Here is a 20,533-nt window from a genome sequence, read left to right as displayed (position 1 = left end):
ACTCAGTGCATGTTAAATAGGAGCCACATTGTATCTTCTAAAGCAGTTGCACGGTGAATTTGATACAGTGGTGACCAGGCTGATTAGAGTTAGGGGGGCACAAAAACAAACACATGCACAGACACCTACAGGGTCTTATTAAGAATCCTTAGAATGAATCGATGACCTATTTCCATTTCTGCTATTTCTCTCTCTTTTTTTAAATTTTTTAAACACATTTTGCTTTTATACCAATATATTTTTGAACTAACTTTCATTTGTGAGAACACTACAATGTGAGACCTGAGGGAGGTATGAGGCAAGAGCTGCTGCTTGTTGATGGATGAGAAAGATTCTCGCTGTTTCTCATCTCTGACCAAAATCATCTATCTCTAACTTGGACTTGCTAAGACAAGCCCACCCACTCACTAGGTTAGCTTATCTTATATCTTCTCATATAGACTTTCTCTCTTTATTTTTTTTGCATGTGTGTGTATGCCACACACAATCTCTCTGACACACTGGTATTTTTATATGCTCCATGTTCAGCTATTTTTATGTATGTTAATAAATTCTTACGTGTAAAATTGAACATTTATTTTTTCAGGTGTTGCTTGTTTTTCCAAAGTTCATTGCCATCACTTCTGTTCCAGGTTTGGGGGTCAGTAAGTGTACTTTGGCTCTGACGTTCCAAAGTCCTGCCCGCTGTGCCCAGTGCTGTTCTGATCACCTCCCTCCAATAACCTTGCAGCCAAGAGCACAAAACCCTGGGAAATCTCTGCAAAGCCCAGGCCGCTGCGCCATGGAGGGAATGCTAAACATGTCACAGCATCATTCGTATTCAAACATGCCCATCAAGAGATGATCTGATTGGCTGGAAGGTTCAGTAGGTATGAGGAAGCAGACCTACGGCTTGCCAAACCGTGTCGGTGGAAAGACGTGGTCTAATCTGCATTCTTACAAAATAGCGGTTGCACTCAAGGAGTTTATGGAAGAAAACGAGGGGAGAGAGAGTGAGAAACAGACAGACAGAGCAGAGGGGGGGGTTAGCAATCTGCAGTGTCTATATCCAGTGAACATTTCATTTCTGTCTAAGCTGAATCCTTTCTGTGGTGAGCCAGCTTCTCTGGCAGTCCGCTCCCCTGTACATTTCCACTTTAGCCGAGCCAGAATGAAGTCTCACATCCCCATTCAACCCCCCTCACATACACACTAACTTCTCCTTACAAACCAAACTAGGGGAATTTCTCCAAAACAGTGCAGTTTAGGAGTTGTTTGTCTCAACAAAAAACTGGGGCAGATTCAGGAAAGTGTAAATTATATACTTTAAAATGGATTCAATGTTAGGTCTCCTATAAACTTGCACAAACATGAATAAACAAAATCTGTAAAAGGAAGTGGTCTGATCTGAAGTGGTATCAAATATTTAATATTCATGGAAACAGACTCCTCTGAAACAAACAGCTTAGTGTAACTTTGATCACTCACTTCTGTAATGATCTGATAACATAAAAGTTTTTAGCGCCTCTTTTCATTGTTAATTTCAATGTGCACACTGACAACAAAAAAATGAAAGAAAAGAGAAAAACTCTTCATCAGCAAAAACTTGCAGCTGGTGCTTGTGTACTAGGCCTTTTTTTTTGATATGACAATGAGGCACTGCTGCATCTTTTAAAGTCTAGCTGCGCAACAGAGCTTCAGTTAAACATTTCCACGAGTGCTGCCAAGGCCCTGACACTGACACCTCACTACAGCTTGGACACACTCACAAAAGGACTCTAAATAGTCCAACCGCCACAAAGACAGTTCCCACATTCACAGAGGACAACGGCAGGCGCTCATGCAACAACTCATCAAACCTCTAGGTGGACATGGTCACTCATTCAGGATCACACTATTTACACCCACAACAATGTTCTTTAAGCCCAATTTAAATTTATATGCTCTCCAATTACAGGTTAAACTGGAGAACCAAGCAGAAGGGTAATCAACTATATAATCACTGGTATCTGCAATGTTGAAGCAAAACACCAATAGTACTTAGTGACAAAATAATCACTGTTTGTTCTTCGAAATGTGAAAAATACTTTGGTGAGATCACATGATGTTGGCAGTGATTGAACGCAACCACGTCTCTACACAGTTCCTTCTCTATACTTGGCCTTGCTTCAAGCCAGCACTATATCCCACCAACTACACTTAAACCGCTTGAGCTTAACTCAACTGGATTGTTAACAAAGAATTGATTCTTTGAGGTACAATAATGGCATCAATAGCGCTCTGAGGGGCTGGTGCTTCAATTCAATAATGGTGAATGTTCATTTGAATGTGGCACTTGATGAATTACTGCATGAAGGTCGGAAACAAATATTTCTAAACTCCGTATTCTGAACAAAATGACATGGCAGGACTTTCTCTTTGAGGGGAAGTGACTTGCAGTTCACTAAAAATATGAGAGATGCAGATGTGTTAGATCACAATTTCAATTTTCAGAGGATTCACATATGAGGATTTTAGTGATCAAACAATCATCGATTGGTACAATCCATTGATTTATGTACTTTATAAATATTTACATAGATCAAACAGTAAGTAAGTACAATGCCATATAATCAGACACAGCGAAGCGTGTATGAAAAAGTACTAGGTCAGTTATCACATGACAGTAACACAGCAGTAAATCATCTACAGAGGAAAACAAACCAAGTTGTGTTGGATGACAGCATAGTGGAAACAAAGTGGTGGTAGTGGTGGTTGGGGAAAAAAAAAACCTGTAATTGCTTCAGTATGAAACTTTTGATTGTAATAGATGATGGCTATTATTAGCAACGGCTGGAAAGTAGATCAGTCAGTGAACTATGCTTTCACTGCTACATACGGCACTTCCATGCACTGACTTAGAGGTGAAGTGTGCTATGATTTGTCCAACTGCACAGGGGGTAAACATAATGATGTAAACACCTCATGAAAAGGGAACAACTCAAGTACATGAGCTTCATCTCAATTACACAAAGAGACCCCTTTAGAAGGCAAATCTTACAGGCAAATCACATATTTCAGTTTTATAATAAACTGCAAACTTATTTACTGTTTATTCAGGAAGAACGTCTAAAAATACTGAGACATACACACAAACTGCACTGACAAACAGGAACAGATGTCATAAGCTGCACAAGCCAACAAGGTTATGAGACTCATCCTGTACAGTACAGACCACAATCCACGCTGAGCGCAGAGGAAACCAGCACACAAAGCTTCTTCTTGTTATTTATTCATCTAGTGCAAAAATTGTCCTCTGGCAATCCTGGTTTTTACAACGTGTTTAGGCTGAACATCAGACCACACATATATTTCAACATCATAAGAAGTGTCACAATCGATAACCAACTTCACTGCTGAACATAAGGCTGCAATTTGCAAATGCTCTATTGACTATGTAGCTGTAGACAAATACAGTCAGTACAATTCTAAATTTTCCACAGTGTTAAAATCTTTGACAATAGAAAAATTCACCCTTCAAAATTCCCTGAAGAAGACAATCTGGCAAACAAACTCTTGCAGCGAGGCCTACTGGATCCATTCTCTCAACTCTATTAAAAGGGGAACTCCACCTACTTTATGTCTATTTGAGTCTGTGTACAAGTCTCAGGGAGTACTACTGCAAATATGAAAAACGTTTTATAAAGCCTCCAGAGGGAGGTGTGCAAAGTCTGATATATTGCTTCATGTGACCAACGTTGATCTGGGTGTGTGGAGTTAGAAATAAGCGAGGACTTAACACAGACTTAACGCACCCAAATCAGTCGAGTCACTCAAGAGGAGTTAAATTGTGGATAATGTAGGTGCAAGGATTTGACAAGGAAAAATAATCATTGGAATAAATAAAAACAATGTCTCTGGTTCTGCTGCATTGCTTTTGATGCTTTAAAAAGAAAAAAAAAATCATGTGAGTCCAACAAAGTTACAGGAGTGTAATGCTTAATTGGTGGAGTACTTAAAGGGTAATTCTGGTATTTTTCAACCTGTACCCTATTTTCTCACCATGCAGTTAACCATAATGCTGCTACAAGCGGCTAGTTCCTGTGTTTACTTTCATTGTCAGACACTAACAATAACAATCTGAGCCTGTCAGTGGAAAAAACAATCACTTTTAGTGGACATATTTTGATAGGCGCAATTGCCCCCAAGGATTACATTGCAGCCCATTTAGTGGCTGCTGGCTGAAGAGATGTTTCTCAATACTGAACCACTTCCAAAAGATTTTGTCACCATTAGTCACTTAGACCCAAAATGATGGGAAAATAGGGTCCAGGTTGAAAAATACTGGAATTACCCTTTAAGATTTGGGTTTATGAGATACATTTTCAGTACCTCATACAACTTGCCCAATTTTCTTACCTGTAAGTTTGTATTTATCTTTACAGTGTGCATGGTCTTTAATTATCTTTGCTGTTTTCTACTTCCTGTGCTCCTACATTTTAGATGTCTGAGTAACATAAGTAGAGAGACTAGACATATGTCAGAGGTAAGGGTTGGAATAGTTAGGATAAAGTTTCCGAGTACCAGTTTTGCTCCACTTGTGGTCTGGTGTTTTACCAGATTGGAGCCATTTCAAGCAGCTCCACCCATGTCTAGATGGGTACCACATCAAACCCCAGCTTGTGGTGTGGTCACAGTACCATGAATAGACCCTGAAGTGGCCTGCAGCATGCTGCTACATGTAAGTTGTATTCGGCCTATAAGGAACAGCATTTTTGACTCTTCAATAGGTTTCTGAATGGTATCATTACAGTAAGGCCCCTTTGTATATGTGTGAGTGTGTGTGTGTGAGTGTGTGTGTGTGTGTGTGTGGTGAATGATTCGTGTGCATGATGCAGCGACATAAAATGCCAGCTTTTCTCATAGTCATACACAATACCACCCAGCCTGACCAAATATAGCTGAGGATTAAAAAAGGTGCAACCCATAACTAGGAGATAAACAATGGGTCTGCAGACAGAATGGCCAACTACTCCTCTGCACTTCCTGAACAGTACAATACAATACTCCGGTCGATCCACACCCCTCAAGGCTCTGAGCTAACAGCAGAGAGAACTACTGCTGTGTCGTAGCTGCTTCCTGTTAAAAGAGGGTTCCGGATGATAGGACTTCCTGTCTGAAGTTATGAAACAAAGTGGCATGGAGGAGACTCTGGACTAATGTCGCTACAGCTTGTCTTGTTTCAGGCCAGCCTAAAACACAGCTAGGGAAATTTTCTTGATTTTGTGTCACATTTTCAAGGCAAAACCTTAACATTGGCCTTACTTCATGTACATGGTGAATCCTACATGACAGGAAGTGTACACCCAACTACTGCTGTTATAGCAGATCATTTTCTCGATAACAATAATAATTACTGACTGAATGTGAGAATAAAAAGATTTGTGAGCAAAACAGCTTTCACCTTATCATATTTCAAGTTTTTAGTAATTTTAGCTTAAAGAGCACTGATGGTGGTCCACAGGGATTATCTCAATCTATTATAATTCAAGCCTATTTATTATAACATATAAAGGGAATAGTAGTTCAACAGTCTTGTGCTGGGGCAAGAAAAACTTGATCTGGATGTCCCTACTATTGACACATAAATCTAATATACTGCCTGCTATGTATCAGCCAATTCTCTGCAACAAAGGAGGGCCCTGCTGACATGAATAAATGCACTTCAAAGCCTGGCAAACGAAAATAGAGACACCAAAAGAACCACATAACAGAGGATCAACCAGTTGGACCAGTTCACAAAAGAAATACTCATTTAGAGCAGGTAAGCTGTTAAGCAGGTAGAAAAATCCCATTTGTTCAGATGGTAGAAGGTATTGAGGGCATCTTCTTTACCAACATGATTTAAATGTACACAATAGAAGTGCATAAAATAGAGTAGAGTAGAAAAGAAAACACTACAATGCACTAAAGTAGGACAGCGAGGACAAGTGGTTTCAGGTTGGGGCCATTCAATCTGCCAGTAACACAGCGCACGCAGTCGAACACCACAAACGATGATCTCATCTCCTCAAAATGTGACCCGGACCAGGCGACCTCCCCTATAGCTTGAGGATACGCACACAGAATGCGCATACACTTTACATTTTCCACCACTGTAACATGATCAGCTTTCCAGGCCAAATAAAGAACCAAATAAAATCCTTCTGTCGATGTAAAAATTCCTTCATTTTAGTAACCATATCTAAAAATAACATTCATCTCCCCGTTTATAAAACCTTCACTGGAACTTGTCACAGGAAGGAACCACAAGAGGTGGACTATTTGTGTGGAGAGAAACTGCAGGGAACATAATTTCAGGGGAGTTATTGCTTCCTCTGTAAAGCGACTTGTTTCATGTCAGCCATCTTATGAGGGTGCTGCAAAAAAGCTGGTGGGTGTTGTCAAAACAGAATCTTTTCTCATAAACTTAACCAGGAAGGTCTCTTAGCACATAGTAGTGTGGAAAATTGTTTAAAGGAATAGTCTCCACTTATGCTATAACTGTTCTGGATGAAATGCAAATTTAGATGCATTAATGCTGCCAGCGGTAAAGGTATAGTTGTGTTCAATAGCCAAGATGATTGACTGACTGGTCCTCGCTGATATCCAATCTCCGTTTCCTGCAATGACCAGGCCAGCAAAGACCACACCCGTCTCCCTGTCTGCCCCTGCAACCACAGCTCTGGACTGGGCTAACACGCATGCTGCATTCTGGGAGTGAACGGCAGAGTGGCCACGAGTGTGCCAAAGGGACCAGAAGTCTGCTGATGGAGGGGAAAATCTCTCCATCGCCTTCCCCTCCTTCTCTCCGTCAGCCACCCGGAACCAAAGACTCTGACAGACTGACACACATCAAGGGACCAAAGTTGCACGTACTTCGCTACATCTGAAAGTAGCAGCAGTTCTGTGGGTGACGGCTGAGTCAGAGAGTCTGGAGACAAAAGCGACCTGACAAATGATGGATGGATACACTGTGCTTGCAAGTTACTATAGCTGCACACTCTGTATTCCTGCCATTAATGTTCAAGCCAACAGCTTGTTCCCAATTCCAATCAAACTTCTGTTTAATTTGGTTCTTTTCTTTAGTACTGTGGTGAATTCCAATGAAGTTTCACAGATTAGGGATTTTTACTTTTCAGCACGGTTTTGTACTTTGAATAAACCACATTCCACATATGGGTTTTCTGGCTTACGGTGTATTTTTAGCCATTACTGAGAAATAAAACAGAAAAGATTTACTTCCAGATCACGAGTGAGAGCAATTAGTTCCCCACACCAAGGAAGGCTATTAAACTGAAAACCAAGTACTGGGATTTCCGCTTTTTGTCAATGTGGTATTCAGGTGACTGTGCCGAGATAGGGGTCGTCCCAGTATGTGTACTGTGCCGTGTAAAGCAGAACTTAATCTATCTTTTTTTAGTCTCTGGTCTTTCCGTATCTCTCAAATCACAAACACGCATCCAGATTACATCGCTGACAGGAAGCACTCTTAACACATTATTTGACCCGAGGTCACACAGTACACCACACAGGACAGTCTAATAATTGAAACAGTTGTTGAAACAGACATTTACAAGTGGAGTTAAAGTTCCAGTGATGGAGTCCTATGCTGCAGAACACAATGCGAGACAACACTCACAATGAAATATTGCTTATAAGAGAGTATGAGTGTGGGAGTGATGTGAATGCCGAAAATGACTTCAAAATAATAACCCCGCTTGAGGTCTGACCGGAGGTAAATTCTTCCATATGTGAAAGTGGAGGAGACCCCGTTTCTTATTACAGGGATGAAAAATAAACTAAATCAAGTCAACTCTGCTCTTAGCCACGTAGCTCAGGGATTAAACTCAAGTAAAAACCACACTGTGTAATGACTTACCTTTCATGATGCACCCATTTTTTAGTGAAAACCAGGCAAAAGCTAACAGATGCCTGCTTGTCTGCATGGATTTGATTGTGCCTCTTATGTCTCTAAACACAGAGAGCTGTACTTTACAATGAGCCCTGGTTGTTTAACTGTCTGCAGCATAAAGATACCCCTCAGCGGCCGTACAGGCAGAGCTTCATTCGTTGGAGACACCGCCTATGGTATCTGTCTCTAAGTTCCTGTTACTATTACGAAGTTATTCATTCTTAATGTCTTACATTTGACTGAGAAACAATCTGAAAATATGTATTTCTAATGTGGATACATGAGTGAGAAATGATGCTGGTGTGTTTTGTCTGATCAGTGATGCCTTTTTCTGTGTATCAGTAAATCAGCTGCTTGCTCTAATTAAACAGATAACAGAGTCTAAGCAACAGAGACACTGTTCATATGACAGTCTTCTTGTCCAGGGTCAGGCCTAAAACATACTCCATTGCTATCAACCAGCTGGCCTTAACCAAATATTCAACAATACACTGATTAATCAAATAATATAACTGAAAAATAATTTGAGTTTTTCTTATTTATTAAAAGCTTTCTCACACAAGGTTTCAAAATGAACAGCTTAGAAAAGTTTCCTGTTTCTGTTCGGCAGTAGTTTTGGTTCATTCTGTCCTGTCATTGGTTGCAGAGAACAAGTCAGTACAAGTATCTAATTTCTCAGCCAGCAAAAAGCAGGAAGAGAAGCAGTCACCTGACTGAAACAGCAACAAAAAATACCAGCTTGTGGTCAGCAACGGCTCCAAATGAAACTCATGTTCATATTTCTACAGTCAAAAAGAAAATCTAGAAATTACGTCACATAATCAACTGCCCAAAGACAACAAGATTAGCACTTGCATTGCAAATAGAAATATTTGAGTTTGCACAAAAGTGGACAGAGATAGAGAAATCAACAAACAACCCAATCTTGTCCATCTTGTCTTCCCACATTTCTCAAAGGCAAGGGGCCATGTTAAGGGTTGATAGGGGAACTTCCCATCCTCTTTTTCATTTCTTCTTTCTGTGTAGACCATAGTCTTTATGTTAAAGTGTTCAACACTGCACACAGACTACCATATGCTCCATTAACTCAGCCCACGCACACAAGAGCAATGGAGTTGCAGCCTGGAAAGACATTTGCTCAGTATTGCATGGGATCTGATACCTTCATGGGATTTTTTTATCATTCATAACCACAGGACTAGACACAACTATTGTCCCATAAAATAATCTCAAAACATAACAGAGGCATCCTCTGACTATGTGTGTGTGTGCTTTTGCATACCATAACAACATGATGAGTCTCTTTTAAGGTTTTTGACAAAGTGTTATCATCTATGGATATAAATTAATGAGAGCAATGCATTTCACACCTGATTGAAGCCAGTGCAGAAAAGATAGCAAACATGACTTAGTGGTAATAAGCATGAATAGTCTTAACACATACGTGAGGATTTCCATGTGACTGATGAGACAAACAGACAAGCTGCTCAGCTCTGATGGGGGCACTAACAGTTTCATTTAATTCATTTCTCATTCTTTTCTTTCCATACACTTTATTTTGTACCACAGAGCTTTAACCGATCTACAAAGCACACCATGACACTCTCTTCACACACATTAAACCCTGTTTCCAACTAGAGCAGGTTACTAACAGCTGCAGATGTTGAATGACCAGTGGGAATAGACACAAGCAAAAATACAAAGCATTTGGCAATAATTTCCAATGGTGCTGTCATTCATGTCAGTCATGTCTTACCTCCAGGACTGGTCCAGCCCCCAGTATGGTCCTCTCCACGCCGCTGGCATAGCCCTTCTGGCTGAGTGCAGTCAAACAGTGGATCAGGAAGTTAGTACTCTGCGTCTTGCCTGAGCCACTCTCTCCAGAGATGACAATGCACTGGTTGACCCTCTTCCTGAGCATGGCATAGTATGCCACATCTGCGATAGCAAAGATATGAGGCTCCAGTTTGCCCAGCTGGTGGTTCTCGTACATCTTGACATACTTAGGGTTGTAGATGGGCAGGAACTTGAAGGGGTTGATGGCGATGAGGATGCTGCCTGCATATGTGTAGATCTTTTTCTTGTAGAAGCGTGTGCGCAGGTTGTTTAATATGCTGTCCTCGTTGAGGACGGGGAGGTTGCAGAGGTCTGCAAAGTCATCCTGCGGAGGGGGAAGGAAGCCCCTCTGGGCTAGCCGCTGTGCCTCCTGTTCCTTGGACAGGGGTGGGAGGTGGACATAATGGATAGAGCCGTCATGATTCCTCTCCTGGATCAGGGGAAGACAAAGAAAAAAGAAAAAAGCTTAAATTAGCTCAACTGGTTACTGCTGAAACTTACACACTGTGTTTGAAACAGTTAAAAAATGTCCTGGGTTGTTTCTTAAAACCAGTTACAATCAAATGATGTTGGAGAACATTTTGCATGTGGCTAATTTACCTGCCTTTTGTGTTATTTTTTATCTCATTAGTATGCAACTTGTTAGCCAAGTTGACTACTTGTTTTTGTCTCTCACTGAAAATGGCAACAAAGAGGAAGAGAGAGCAGAAGGAAGTAGAACGCAATAGTCAGACAGTGGGAGGATTTTTCTCAGCAGCCCACATGCACTGTGTTAGACTACACTTTGAACTGTGTGTTGTCAACCCCACCTGTAGTAAGAAGTAAAAGCCAAGGCTCTGAGGGTGTTGCTCCTGTGCTTTTCGAGGCCAAAGCAGAAACCTCTGGACTGGCAGGTCTCCGGCCTCCAGCACCCACTCTTCCCCGCCACATTCCTTCACCTCTGCCAGCACATACAGGCGGCCAGGGTCCAGCCTCAGATGAGAGGCAGCATCTGAGATCACTGAGGCTGCTGTTGCATCCTTCTGCACTCTGAGGAGAAAAAAGTAATCTGATCAGTGCTGAGTCCCTTTACATATGACACAGTACAAAAAGATTATTTCATGAAATAACAATATTATAAGTAAACATAAACTTTTGTTTTTATTTCAACATTGACGAGAGAAAGATCTGCAGCTGTAACACTCTGGCACACTCACTTAAGATTGCAGCAGGTGGCAGACTGGGTAGCCAGCCGTGGGTAGATCTGGAGCAGGTATGAGCGGCCATCGTGATCGTTTGGGCTAGCTGGCCCACCTCCCCCCCCTCCTCCACATGCGTTCGTTGCCTTGGTGGCAGCGCCATCTCTGACACTCATCCTGAGCCCGGGGGAGTGGCCTCAGCATGCCGCACCCACTGCCTCCCTCTCACCACACAGCACCTGAAAGTGACAGATTGATTGATCAGTGATGATTCTTTTCACATTTATGCATCCAAACTGATAAGGGTGCCTGATAGTTTTCCATATTGACACTGGACCATGATAAAGAGGGGAGACAAAAGTCAGTTTATAGTTAAACAATAAGGATGAAAGAGAGAGGAACGACTCTCACACCAACAATTAGCTATCCTGTCTTAATAAACAGGTGTAATGCCAGTAGAAACAGTGAACAGATGCCAATATAAAACATTACAACTTTCTAAAAGCCTAAACGATGCATCATTGCAGCTCTGAGCAAGCATTTTAAAATGCAAACAAAGTAGTTGATTTTCAAAGTAAGTCTAAAACCACATGGGAAGCTCATCCTTGGTATTAGATCCCTGGAGTTTCATATTCTGAACATGTATGCAACTCTCCTACAGACTTGTGCTTTGGAATAGCCTATAAAACAGGCCTATACAAGTAAATGTTACAGTTTTATAGGACACAGGCCATATAAGTTAGCAACAAATTAGCTTTGAGGCCTGCATCCTATTAAGCTATTCACTTGCCAAGGCCTCTTTCTTTGTAATCAATGGTTTATCATAAAAAAAAGTTAGAACTCTGTGAGCAATCCACCACAAGCAAGATACTATTCCCTAACCAGTCACTAATGAAATTATTCATAAATATCTGAAGAGAGATCAAGTGATGAGTCACACAATGTAAGGTGAGAAATCACATCGGATGCCCCTCAAGTTGTAAGACAAGTGTGAAGTGCTTACTGCTACAATAAAAATGCCACCATGCTAGACTATAAACACATACTGTAACCAGTCAACAGCTCAATCTGCCTATTATTGTTTTAATGTAGAAGAAGACAGAATGGTCCTAATCAGTCACTTCATTCTTGAAAATCTTCATGCATCAAGTAATATCTGCCCACATGCCTACTTTGATTACACAAAATAGTCCTGTGTTGATGTGCCAAATGTAAGTATTTCATAATCAAATGGCTCCAAACACTACTTACAATATGTTACTTGAGGAGATTAACAGCGTCAGTCAGCGGTCTTTTAAGGTTGCAAAACAATGGTACACTGTGGATCATTTTAATAGTTGTGGTGCAAGAGGTGCTCATCCCTGTGGCTGACCAATCCATGAAATTATAATGTGGACAAGACCACATAGAGGGAACATTAACATAATCTGAACAATAACAGCCAGGAAGCGCAGAAGACACCTGATATAGGGCATAGGTCTTCAGTCTGCAGTCAAGCCTCTTATCCACAAAATGTTTAGTGATACTGCCCCATATTAAGTTAAGGGGGAAAATATGTTATTTCTCACCTAATTCCACAAAAGAAAATGTTTGCTTATGTTACTAGCACTCAAAAGAGAAAACATAGCAACACAATAAAATTTTCTTGACTGAAAAAGTTAGATAAAGGCAAACTCCATGATATTTTCATTCTATATTTGATTGAAAGAAAGCCTACGGTTAAATGGAGTGATTTTTCTTGTATTTACAAACACACTTCTGACATGAGAGTAGTTCAAAGGAAATCAAAAAGTGCTTCAACTCCAACAAAAAAAAAAGAAGTGTAACCTATTGCTGTAGAGTGTTCATGAGTTTCAATGCTGAGCTCAGACGTGTGCATTAGTGGTGGTGATGACTTGTATTTAATAGCACTGCAGTGCATAACTATCACACTACTAGTAAATATCTTTTACCACTGAAACTTTACCGTAAGTTGCAGCTGCAGATGCAGCAGAGAAATCGAACCCTTCCGCTCAATGATAGCAACCAAGATCACAAAAACACAAAACACTGTGGGTAAACCACAAATAGTGTAATGAATACACGCTCTTCACTCTCACAGTCAAGACACGTACAGTGAGGTATGATGTAGAATGCAGGGCAAAGAATTATGCAACCCTTTGCCACAACACAGCCCATCTCTCCATCTATGGATAACTCAATATTCTCTGCCTGGCAAGGTCGCAACACAAAAGTTCTTACAACATCACAGAACCCTGAGCAGGCCATTAACTGAGAACAAAGTAGAGGTTTGTTCAGTCCTTATTATGGATATCCCTGACTTCCTGACTGAAGTGAAGCTGCCTTAAAGATGTACCAGGCTACTTGAATCAACTAAACCACTATAATAAAGAAAGAGGGTAGGACAAACCTCTTTCTGATGAATCACATGACTCACTGAAGTCAACAAGGTCAGATGCTAATTCTTTGAGTCCCCTTTCATGTAATTGTTTACAGTAACGTAAGAGATTCAACTAATGTAGTCTAATGCAGGTTTTTATTAGATATGTGCTCATTCTCAGGCCTCCATAGCATATGACTACTTCTACTGTAAGGTATGAACAGTCATTACCCTACAAGCATTAACAAGGTTTTATTACACAGGCATTAATAAAAGAGAAAAAGTTCTACCACAACATTTCCGTGCTGTTCTGTAGAGGACGAGCAAGAGTTCACAGCATGCTGAACCTCTTACATTACACCTTAGTGCTACGTGGTTTCTCGACTGAAAGAAAACCAAACCTTAAATATAGATCTATAACTCCGCCATGAACACATGCCTATCTGCAACCTACACATAAAAGGAAAGAGTGCAGTTGTGTCCCATCCTTGAAAGAGTTGCAGTTTTCCACACCACAGCGTACTGTGTACAGTAGCTAGTGTTAACTCAGTACACAATCACGTCAGGCTGCTCTGTAATTAACGCTCAAGAATCATTGCACAATTGTACTTCTTTGTGCGACTGAACATTCACCGCACACCGAAATTAAATGACAGTGTCAGTCAGATGGTGCGGTAACTTTGCCGGACTGGCATGACGACAGCTTTACATCATCACCGGGTGAACAGAGAGCCTGGCCAACATTACTGATTAATTTAAAGTCAGCTCTTTGAAGTAGTGCTGAGGTATTTCAGGGCTGACTTGACCACAGCAAAAGGAATACGGTTCGTGTTAATGCTGTGTGTGACAATTTTAAGGCAGAATAGTGATCTATAGTTGAGTGTGACTCGCACAGACAGCAGCTGGGTAAAGTTTGGTCTAATGATGGATCATGTAGCGTGGCTATGCATCAGTAATGCATGCTCTGTAAACTGTAAGCCCCCCCTCGGGGAAACAGGAACCTGTTTTAAATCACTGTATGGCAGGCAGACTGCACTGCTTTGGTAACCTGATCCAGGGTTGAGTCCTGTAAGCAGTGTGGCCTACAGTTTATCATTTTTATCATTCAAGCAGAGACAGTTTATTTTCACAACCTGAAAAATAAGAAATGTTATAGTCTGAGATATGCCCAAAATAAGCAGGCAGAGGGAAAAGAGGCTCTCACAGACTTTTGCAAGTATTATGAAATCAAGTTCTCCATTTCTCCATTTTAAGGTTCCTTTTCACTGAAAGTTTTCAGATGATTGATACAATGAATTGTGCTCATGTGTTTGTGTAGTTATTTTGAATTAATACACAGAGAGTTGTTTAGCTCAGATAAGAGGACACCACATTTCAATCATGCACAAGAATATCTAGTTGTGTAATGGTGGCAAAGATAATAAGTATGGGAAGTTTTGTGGATCAAACACAGCTTCATCCTACACCTACACTCCTATCTAGGCTATACTATGTTATCTTCATATCTCTTTATCTATGTTTATCTCCATGAAAAAACAAACCAAATTGATCCTTTGGCATTATCCTAGCTTGTTTCAGATGCTGTTTTATGATGCATAAGCAAATGAGACACAGAACACAAACAGACATAGATACTATACCAAATACAAAAATGTAGCGACAAAGATGTCTTAACAGGGCCAACTCTGGAATCATTTAGGTCACAGTTGAGAATTAGAGGAAAAATAGAGCAACTTTAGAGTCATGAGCTTGTGACTTTGCCAGGCTAGCTGACCACAGTCCCAAAAGCATGCGAGCCTGTAAAATGCCAAGGCATGCAAAACTGCAGAGACCACAAAAGACACCATAATCATTATCCTCCATCATGGGCTCTATCTGGTTTAAATCTGTCACGTTCAGTCCTGAGCTGCTCTCTCAACTAGTTTCAAAAGAGCAAACATAAAGCTACAGTATGTGTGTATGTGTGTGTGTGTGTGTGTGTGTGTGTGTGTGAGGAAGAAAGTATTTCGTCTCAGCTTGTGCGTCATGTGTACACGTCTGTGTGTGTGCACAGTGAGAGAGAGAAAGAGAGAGAGGAAAGCTGAAAAAAAAAAAAGAGGTAGTGACAGAAGACTTGACAATGAAAAGTTGCGGGGGAAGACAGACAGAGAAAGGTAAACATCTAAAAGTGAGACAAAAAAAAGAGAGAGAGGTCCCAGGGGACAATCAAAGGAGACGGAGGCTTTGAGATAATGCTGCTTCCTCCCTGCAGAGGAGATCCTCTGTGAGGATGCCCAGCATTCCACAGATAAGACCCGGGGTTGTCTGCTTTGCGTAGGCTTAGCCTGGCACTTTAGCTGCTTACTGGGGGTGGAGGGAATACACCAGAGCACAGTACTACAGCTGAGAGTAGAGAGCGACTCTTCAGCTGCTTACCGTAGGCAGGAGGAGGCTTTAACAACTAACAAGCTCCTTATACCAGACATTTTTAAGGGGGTCCATCTCATCCTTGTCAGACTCACTAACCTCATCCAACCTGAGCCCTCATTATCCGGTCAAGGAGAATGAGCTTACGGTAAATTAATTCCACTGTTCAATCATCAATAAGACTGAGAAAATACTGGTCTATACACAAATACGTTAAGCTGCTAATTTAGCAACAGAACATTACCTGAATTGAGGACAATAAATGTCAGTCTGTAAAACTTCTCACTGAAAAACACTGTGTACCTTTTTTTTTCCTTATTAAAGTTTTAGATTAAGCTTCTGTTAGATTTAATTTACCTAGACAACAAATGTTCATGCCTGCACTGATTTTCAGTTCTCTGCCACAAGGGTGTCTCAATATTTCACTGAGCCATCCTGTTAACACTGAAAGTTATGGCCCGTTTCATTTGCTGTATTTCTGACAAGCACGATTTTAAAAGAGCAATATTTTACACAATCTCTGAATAAAAGCCTGTCACATGTACACACACAAAGGAAGAATAGCGAGCAGTAAATTAAATGGAAAATGATACGGAGAGAGAAGAAAACAGCTGCAGAAAACAAGCGCTCCTTTAACTGCCTTATAACTGAAGCTGAAGTTGGCTGTGAGACAGATGTGTTTGAAACTCAGTAGAAGTGAAATAAGCCAACTAGGTCTTACTCACTCTTCCTTCCTCACAACCCCTACTCACTCAGTCTTCTTCACCGACCTTCAAAGACGTAGAGAAAAGCCCTACCCACAAGGAGGAGGAGGAGGAAGAGGAGGAGGAGGAGGAAGAGGAGGAGGAGGAGGAGCAATTGTAAGTCTTGAGTGCCAATTAGTTGAGCAAGAAAAGAAATAGTTTGCCTTTATATGGCCAGTTTTTGTACTGTTTATGATCTTACTTAGAGATGTGTGAAAACCTCGAGTGTTATGCTCTTAGTTTGTGCTACAGACAATAAATTTTAACCCTAATGGACCTCCCAAGACCAGCACACTCACTCTCACACACACACATCCTCATATTTATAGACTGTATAAACAGAGCAACCAGTCAGTGCTGAGACACCACCAGCTGACTCTATGATGTGGCAGGAAGTGAATGACCCAGTGACACATAAAGGGTCAATGAACTTCAACTGGAATATTCCCAATCTTTCCATTTTCTCACTAGTGTTAACTTGGTTTTTCACTCCTCCACCATATGTCTCACACTCGAATACAACAATCATAAACACAGAGGTGAAGCCAAAAGAAGCGGTTATGATGTCAGCAGCGTGTTTGGACCAAAGAGTTTGGTCACTCCCTGCATTCCGCCTCTGCATCGGAGGAGGATGTCTGATAAATCTCATGAGTCATGGCTCCAAGCAGCTTCCACTGTCGACATGACTAGTCAATGACATGACAATGACAGCAGTAACGAGAAATGCTGGTATTAAAACTTATGAAGTCAGTTAGTATTTCAACTGGGGGCGGGGGGCCATATCGTATAATTTACGATAATACTGGTATAATTTTGAATATGATGAAAAAAAATGATATTACAATATTGCCGGTGATAATGGCAGTATTCTGACTCGTTGATGTAATGACGTCATTCGGTTATGCACAGCAACAACCAGCATGGCTGAAAGCGAGAGTGACATAGCTACCAGCTCCACTGTGGAGGAGTTAGTTCCAAAAAGGGGATTGACTTCACTAGTGTGGAAGTGGTTTGGTTACAAAAGATCAGATGCACAACAAACCGCAGTAATATGTAAGAAGCGCAGGAAGCCTGTAAGAACAAAAGGGGGATATACAACATACTTATTTCACCACCTCAGGCACCCACTTGAGTATGAGCAGGAGTATTTTGTCATATTGTCGATAACATCATTATTGCATAAATACCCTGAAATATCATGATATTATTTTAGAGTCATATCGCCCACCCCTAATTTCAATAACTGTAAAGCTCATTTAAACTTTCAATTCTTCCACCGTTTGTTCACATTTCCACCAATGCTGCTGTACACCAGGCATAACACAGGCATGCAGGATTTGTTGGCTGCGGTTTGTAAACACACCATTCAAAGTTGGCCTCTCCTCCCAGCCTCTACGACACCAGAGCAAGAAAGAGAGAGAGAGAGAGAGAGAGAGAGAGAGAGAGTAGCAGTGGTCGAGCCAGCTAGAGAGTGAATGAATAGAGGGAGGAGCAGTAGTGAGAACAAAGCAGTGAATCAGATAAATACAATGTTATTTTCTTATTGTTTCATGGCGGTTATGTTCTAAAGCACAAATAAAACACACCCACATCTCTGCACAACCCTGCAGGAAGGTGCCACATTGCTGCATTTGGTGTGAATACAGAGCTTCATCCTGTCCGCTGTGACCTCTCTGCTGTGTGTGTGTGTGTGTGTGTGTGTGGAGTCCAGCCCTGCCCTTGATCAAATAGACACAGAGACCTGTTCTCTTTATACATTCATGACACAGAGACAGAGAGCAGAGGAGAGAGACGGAGACAGTGATGTAACCTGGTCACTATGCTACAAGTCCCAACCTCATGAGTCTATACTTTTGTTTGTTTTTTTAGGAAAATCCTGCATAGTATTCCTTTAAACATGAACATGGAATTACTTTATTTGACTTAAAATGTTTTGAAATCTGAATACTTAATAAATAACCTTAAATTAATATGTAAAAAAAACTTATTTAAATAAAATAAACTTATTAGAAATCATATACAAGTATATACTTTAGATACATTTTTTTCTAATAGAAATCAATAGTCACTACCCTACATCAATTTGATACTTCTCAAGTAACTTACTTTTTTTAACCTCCATATACACCCATCAGGTTAAGTGTGCACAAGGTCACTCTGATATGTGGACAAGAGGAGCCGCGGATTGAACCACCGTATGATTAATGGTCAACATGCTAAACCACCTGAGATGCAGCTGAGCTGTTAAAATGAGGTTTTGTTTTTTTTTACAACAAGAAACAACACATGAATACTGTATGTACTGCATCAAGGATAATTGGTGCAAATATAGCCAGAGTCAGGAGGCTTCCTGCATTATGAGTGAAAGAGATGATGTGAGTCACAGTCTAAAATAAACAACATACTGAGGAAAAATGGGGGAAAATATGCAACGGGCCAAAGAGAAGTCAGTCAGTGTTTCACAAACCAAACAACACTGACTCCACAAGGTTTCAACAGTTTATGGAGGCATGTGACACCCTTGGAAAGGCTACATTAACACCAAAAGCACTTTTAATTTAATTGTATGTATTACCATGAATGAAAAAAAACAACATCTGGAATGTCTTCTACTTGTCCTGGAGAACCCAGCCTGTACTGACAAGGCCGATGAGTAAATTCAAGGCTACACTCCCGATCATGAGTGTTGTAAAGGAGACATTTCTGGATGTGACTCACTAAGGATGAGCAAGTTAGGCGTAATTGTTGAGACCAGTGATTGTAACTATGTAAGGAAATCACACCTTTCACACATGTGACACCTTCATAAAGAGCACAGATGTTCTCAATATTCTCTTTGGGTTTTTCCTCAACTTTTTCTCAAAGTAACATTTTACTCTTTTGGACAATATCACAGTCATGCTGTATGTATCCTATATACAGTAACTTTCCTGAAGCTATTTCTTTGTAATGAGTGAAATGTTCAAATCTAGTCTCCCTATGTTTTTTTTAATATTCTGCTATTCTTGGGCTCTTGACTAGAATTTAAGCTGTGTGGGTTTAAACAGTGTTTGTTCAGACAACATGTGCTTGTAATGATGGGCCTGCTGAAGGTTTTGTGGGGCCGAGGAGGTTAACTGTTTGAACATCTGTGTTCAAGTTTAATGTAACCATTTTTGTTTTATGCTGAATTTCAAACATTTCAAAATCCCCAGGTCCACCTACACCCCCTCCCAGGGTACATCTGTGTGCCTGGCTGCAACACTGTAGACCATGCTCCTTTCCTCTCCCCAGGGAAAGTGGAGCTGGGGCCACCGAAGTATCCATCAGCACTACAACTCTGTCTGCATGACCTAATGGAGATGAGAGGAGCTGGTCTTTTGCCAAAGCAGGCTGCATTGTCCTCTGGGCACAATGAGACAGAAGCAAGGGAAGTACAGATTCACTACATGTGTGTGTAAATGTGTGTGCGCTCCCAGTGGCATTTGGCCTATGTGTGTTTGTGTGTTCTCTTAGGGATTCATAAACGCACTCAGGACTTGTGTGATATAGAGAGATTGCTCTTGTTGCTGCTGAGTAGTGCTAAATCAGCCTCAGGGTTAAGGCTCTATAGGAAGTGCAGATGCACCCGAAATGGCTGTGAATGGATCAGAGCCCTCCCACCAGAGCCATGTGGTCTATTCAAAGATGCAGTCTTTTGTTTAACCGGACCAATACCTCAATCAGAGAATTAACCAGCAGGCACCAATAAGACAAGCGCAGATAGAGAGAGAACTGTGAAGAGAGAGTGAAGGCAAAAGAAGAAAAGGGGCACTAAAAGCTCATCTCCTCCCCCCCGTCTTTAAGTCGGCTCCCAGGCCGGCCAGCCACGAACAATAAAACCAGAGCTGAGGAGCATCTGCTGCCTGCATCTAAAGAAGAGGATAAAGGAGGGAGAAGCCGCAGGGATCCAGTCTTTGACTTGTTGATATTACCCTATTCATTCAATATGGAACCCAAGCTCATGGTCAAAATCCTCTTTCCTGCTACCAATAAGCTGCTAGAAAATCAGTATGAGGAGCAGAGAAAGACATCACACATGATACGTTTAAGCCAAACT

General features: G+C 41.1%; 1 protein-coding gene across 5 annotated transcripts in view; it reads right to left on the bottom strand.

The window, feature by feature from the left end:
- The window catches only part of LOC121900142 (unconventional myosin-IXb), a 61,236-nt gene that overhangs the window by 27,084 nt on the left and 13,619 nt on the right, over window positions 1-20,533 (bottom strand). For all 5 annotated transcript variants that reach the window (XM_042416169.1, XM_042416168.1, XM_042416170.1 and 2 more), the window contains exons 2-4: window positions 10,945-11,165; window positions 10,558-10,777; window positions 9,669-10,178 (exon numbers count right to left, since the gene is read on the bottom strand). In XM_042416169.1, coding sequence (XP_042272103.1) covers window positions 9,669-10,178; window positions 10,558-10,777; window positions 10,945-11,102 — 888 coding nt within the window. In that variant the 5' untranslated portion in view covers window positions 11,103-11,165. The remainder of the gene's footprint in view (window positions 1-9,668; window positions 10,179-10,557; window positions 10,778-10,944; window positions 11,166-20,533) is intronic.

The sequence above is a fragment of the Thunnus maccoyii genome, chromosome 7, assembly GCF_910596095.1.
Source record: "Thunnus maccoyii chromosome 7, fThuMac1.1, whole genome shotgun sequence".
In the NCBI taxonomy this organism is placed as follows: domain Eukaryota; kingdom Metazoa; phylum Chordata; class Actinopteri; order Scombriformes; family Scombridae; genus Thunnus; species Thunnus maccoyii.
This window is presented reverse-complemented; position numbering and strand designations above follow the sequence as displayed.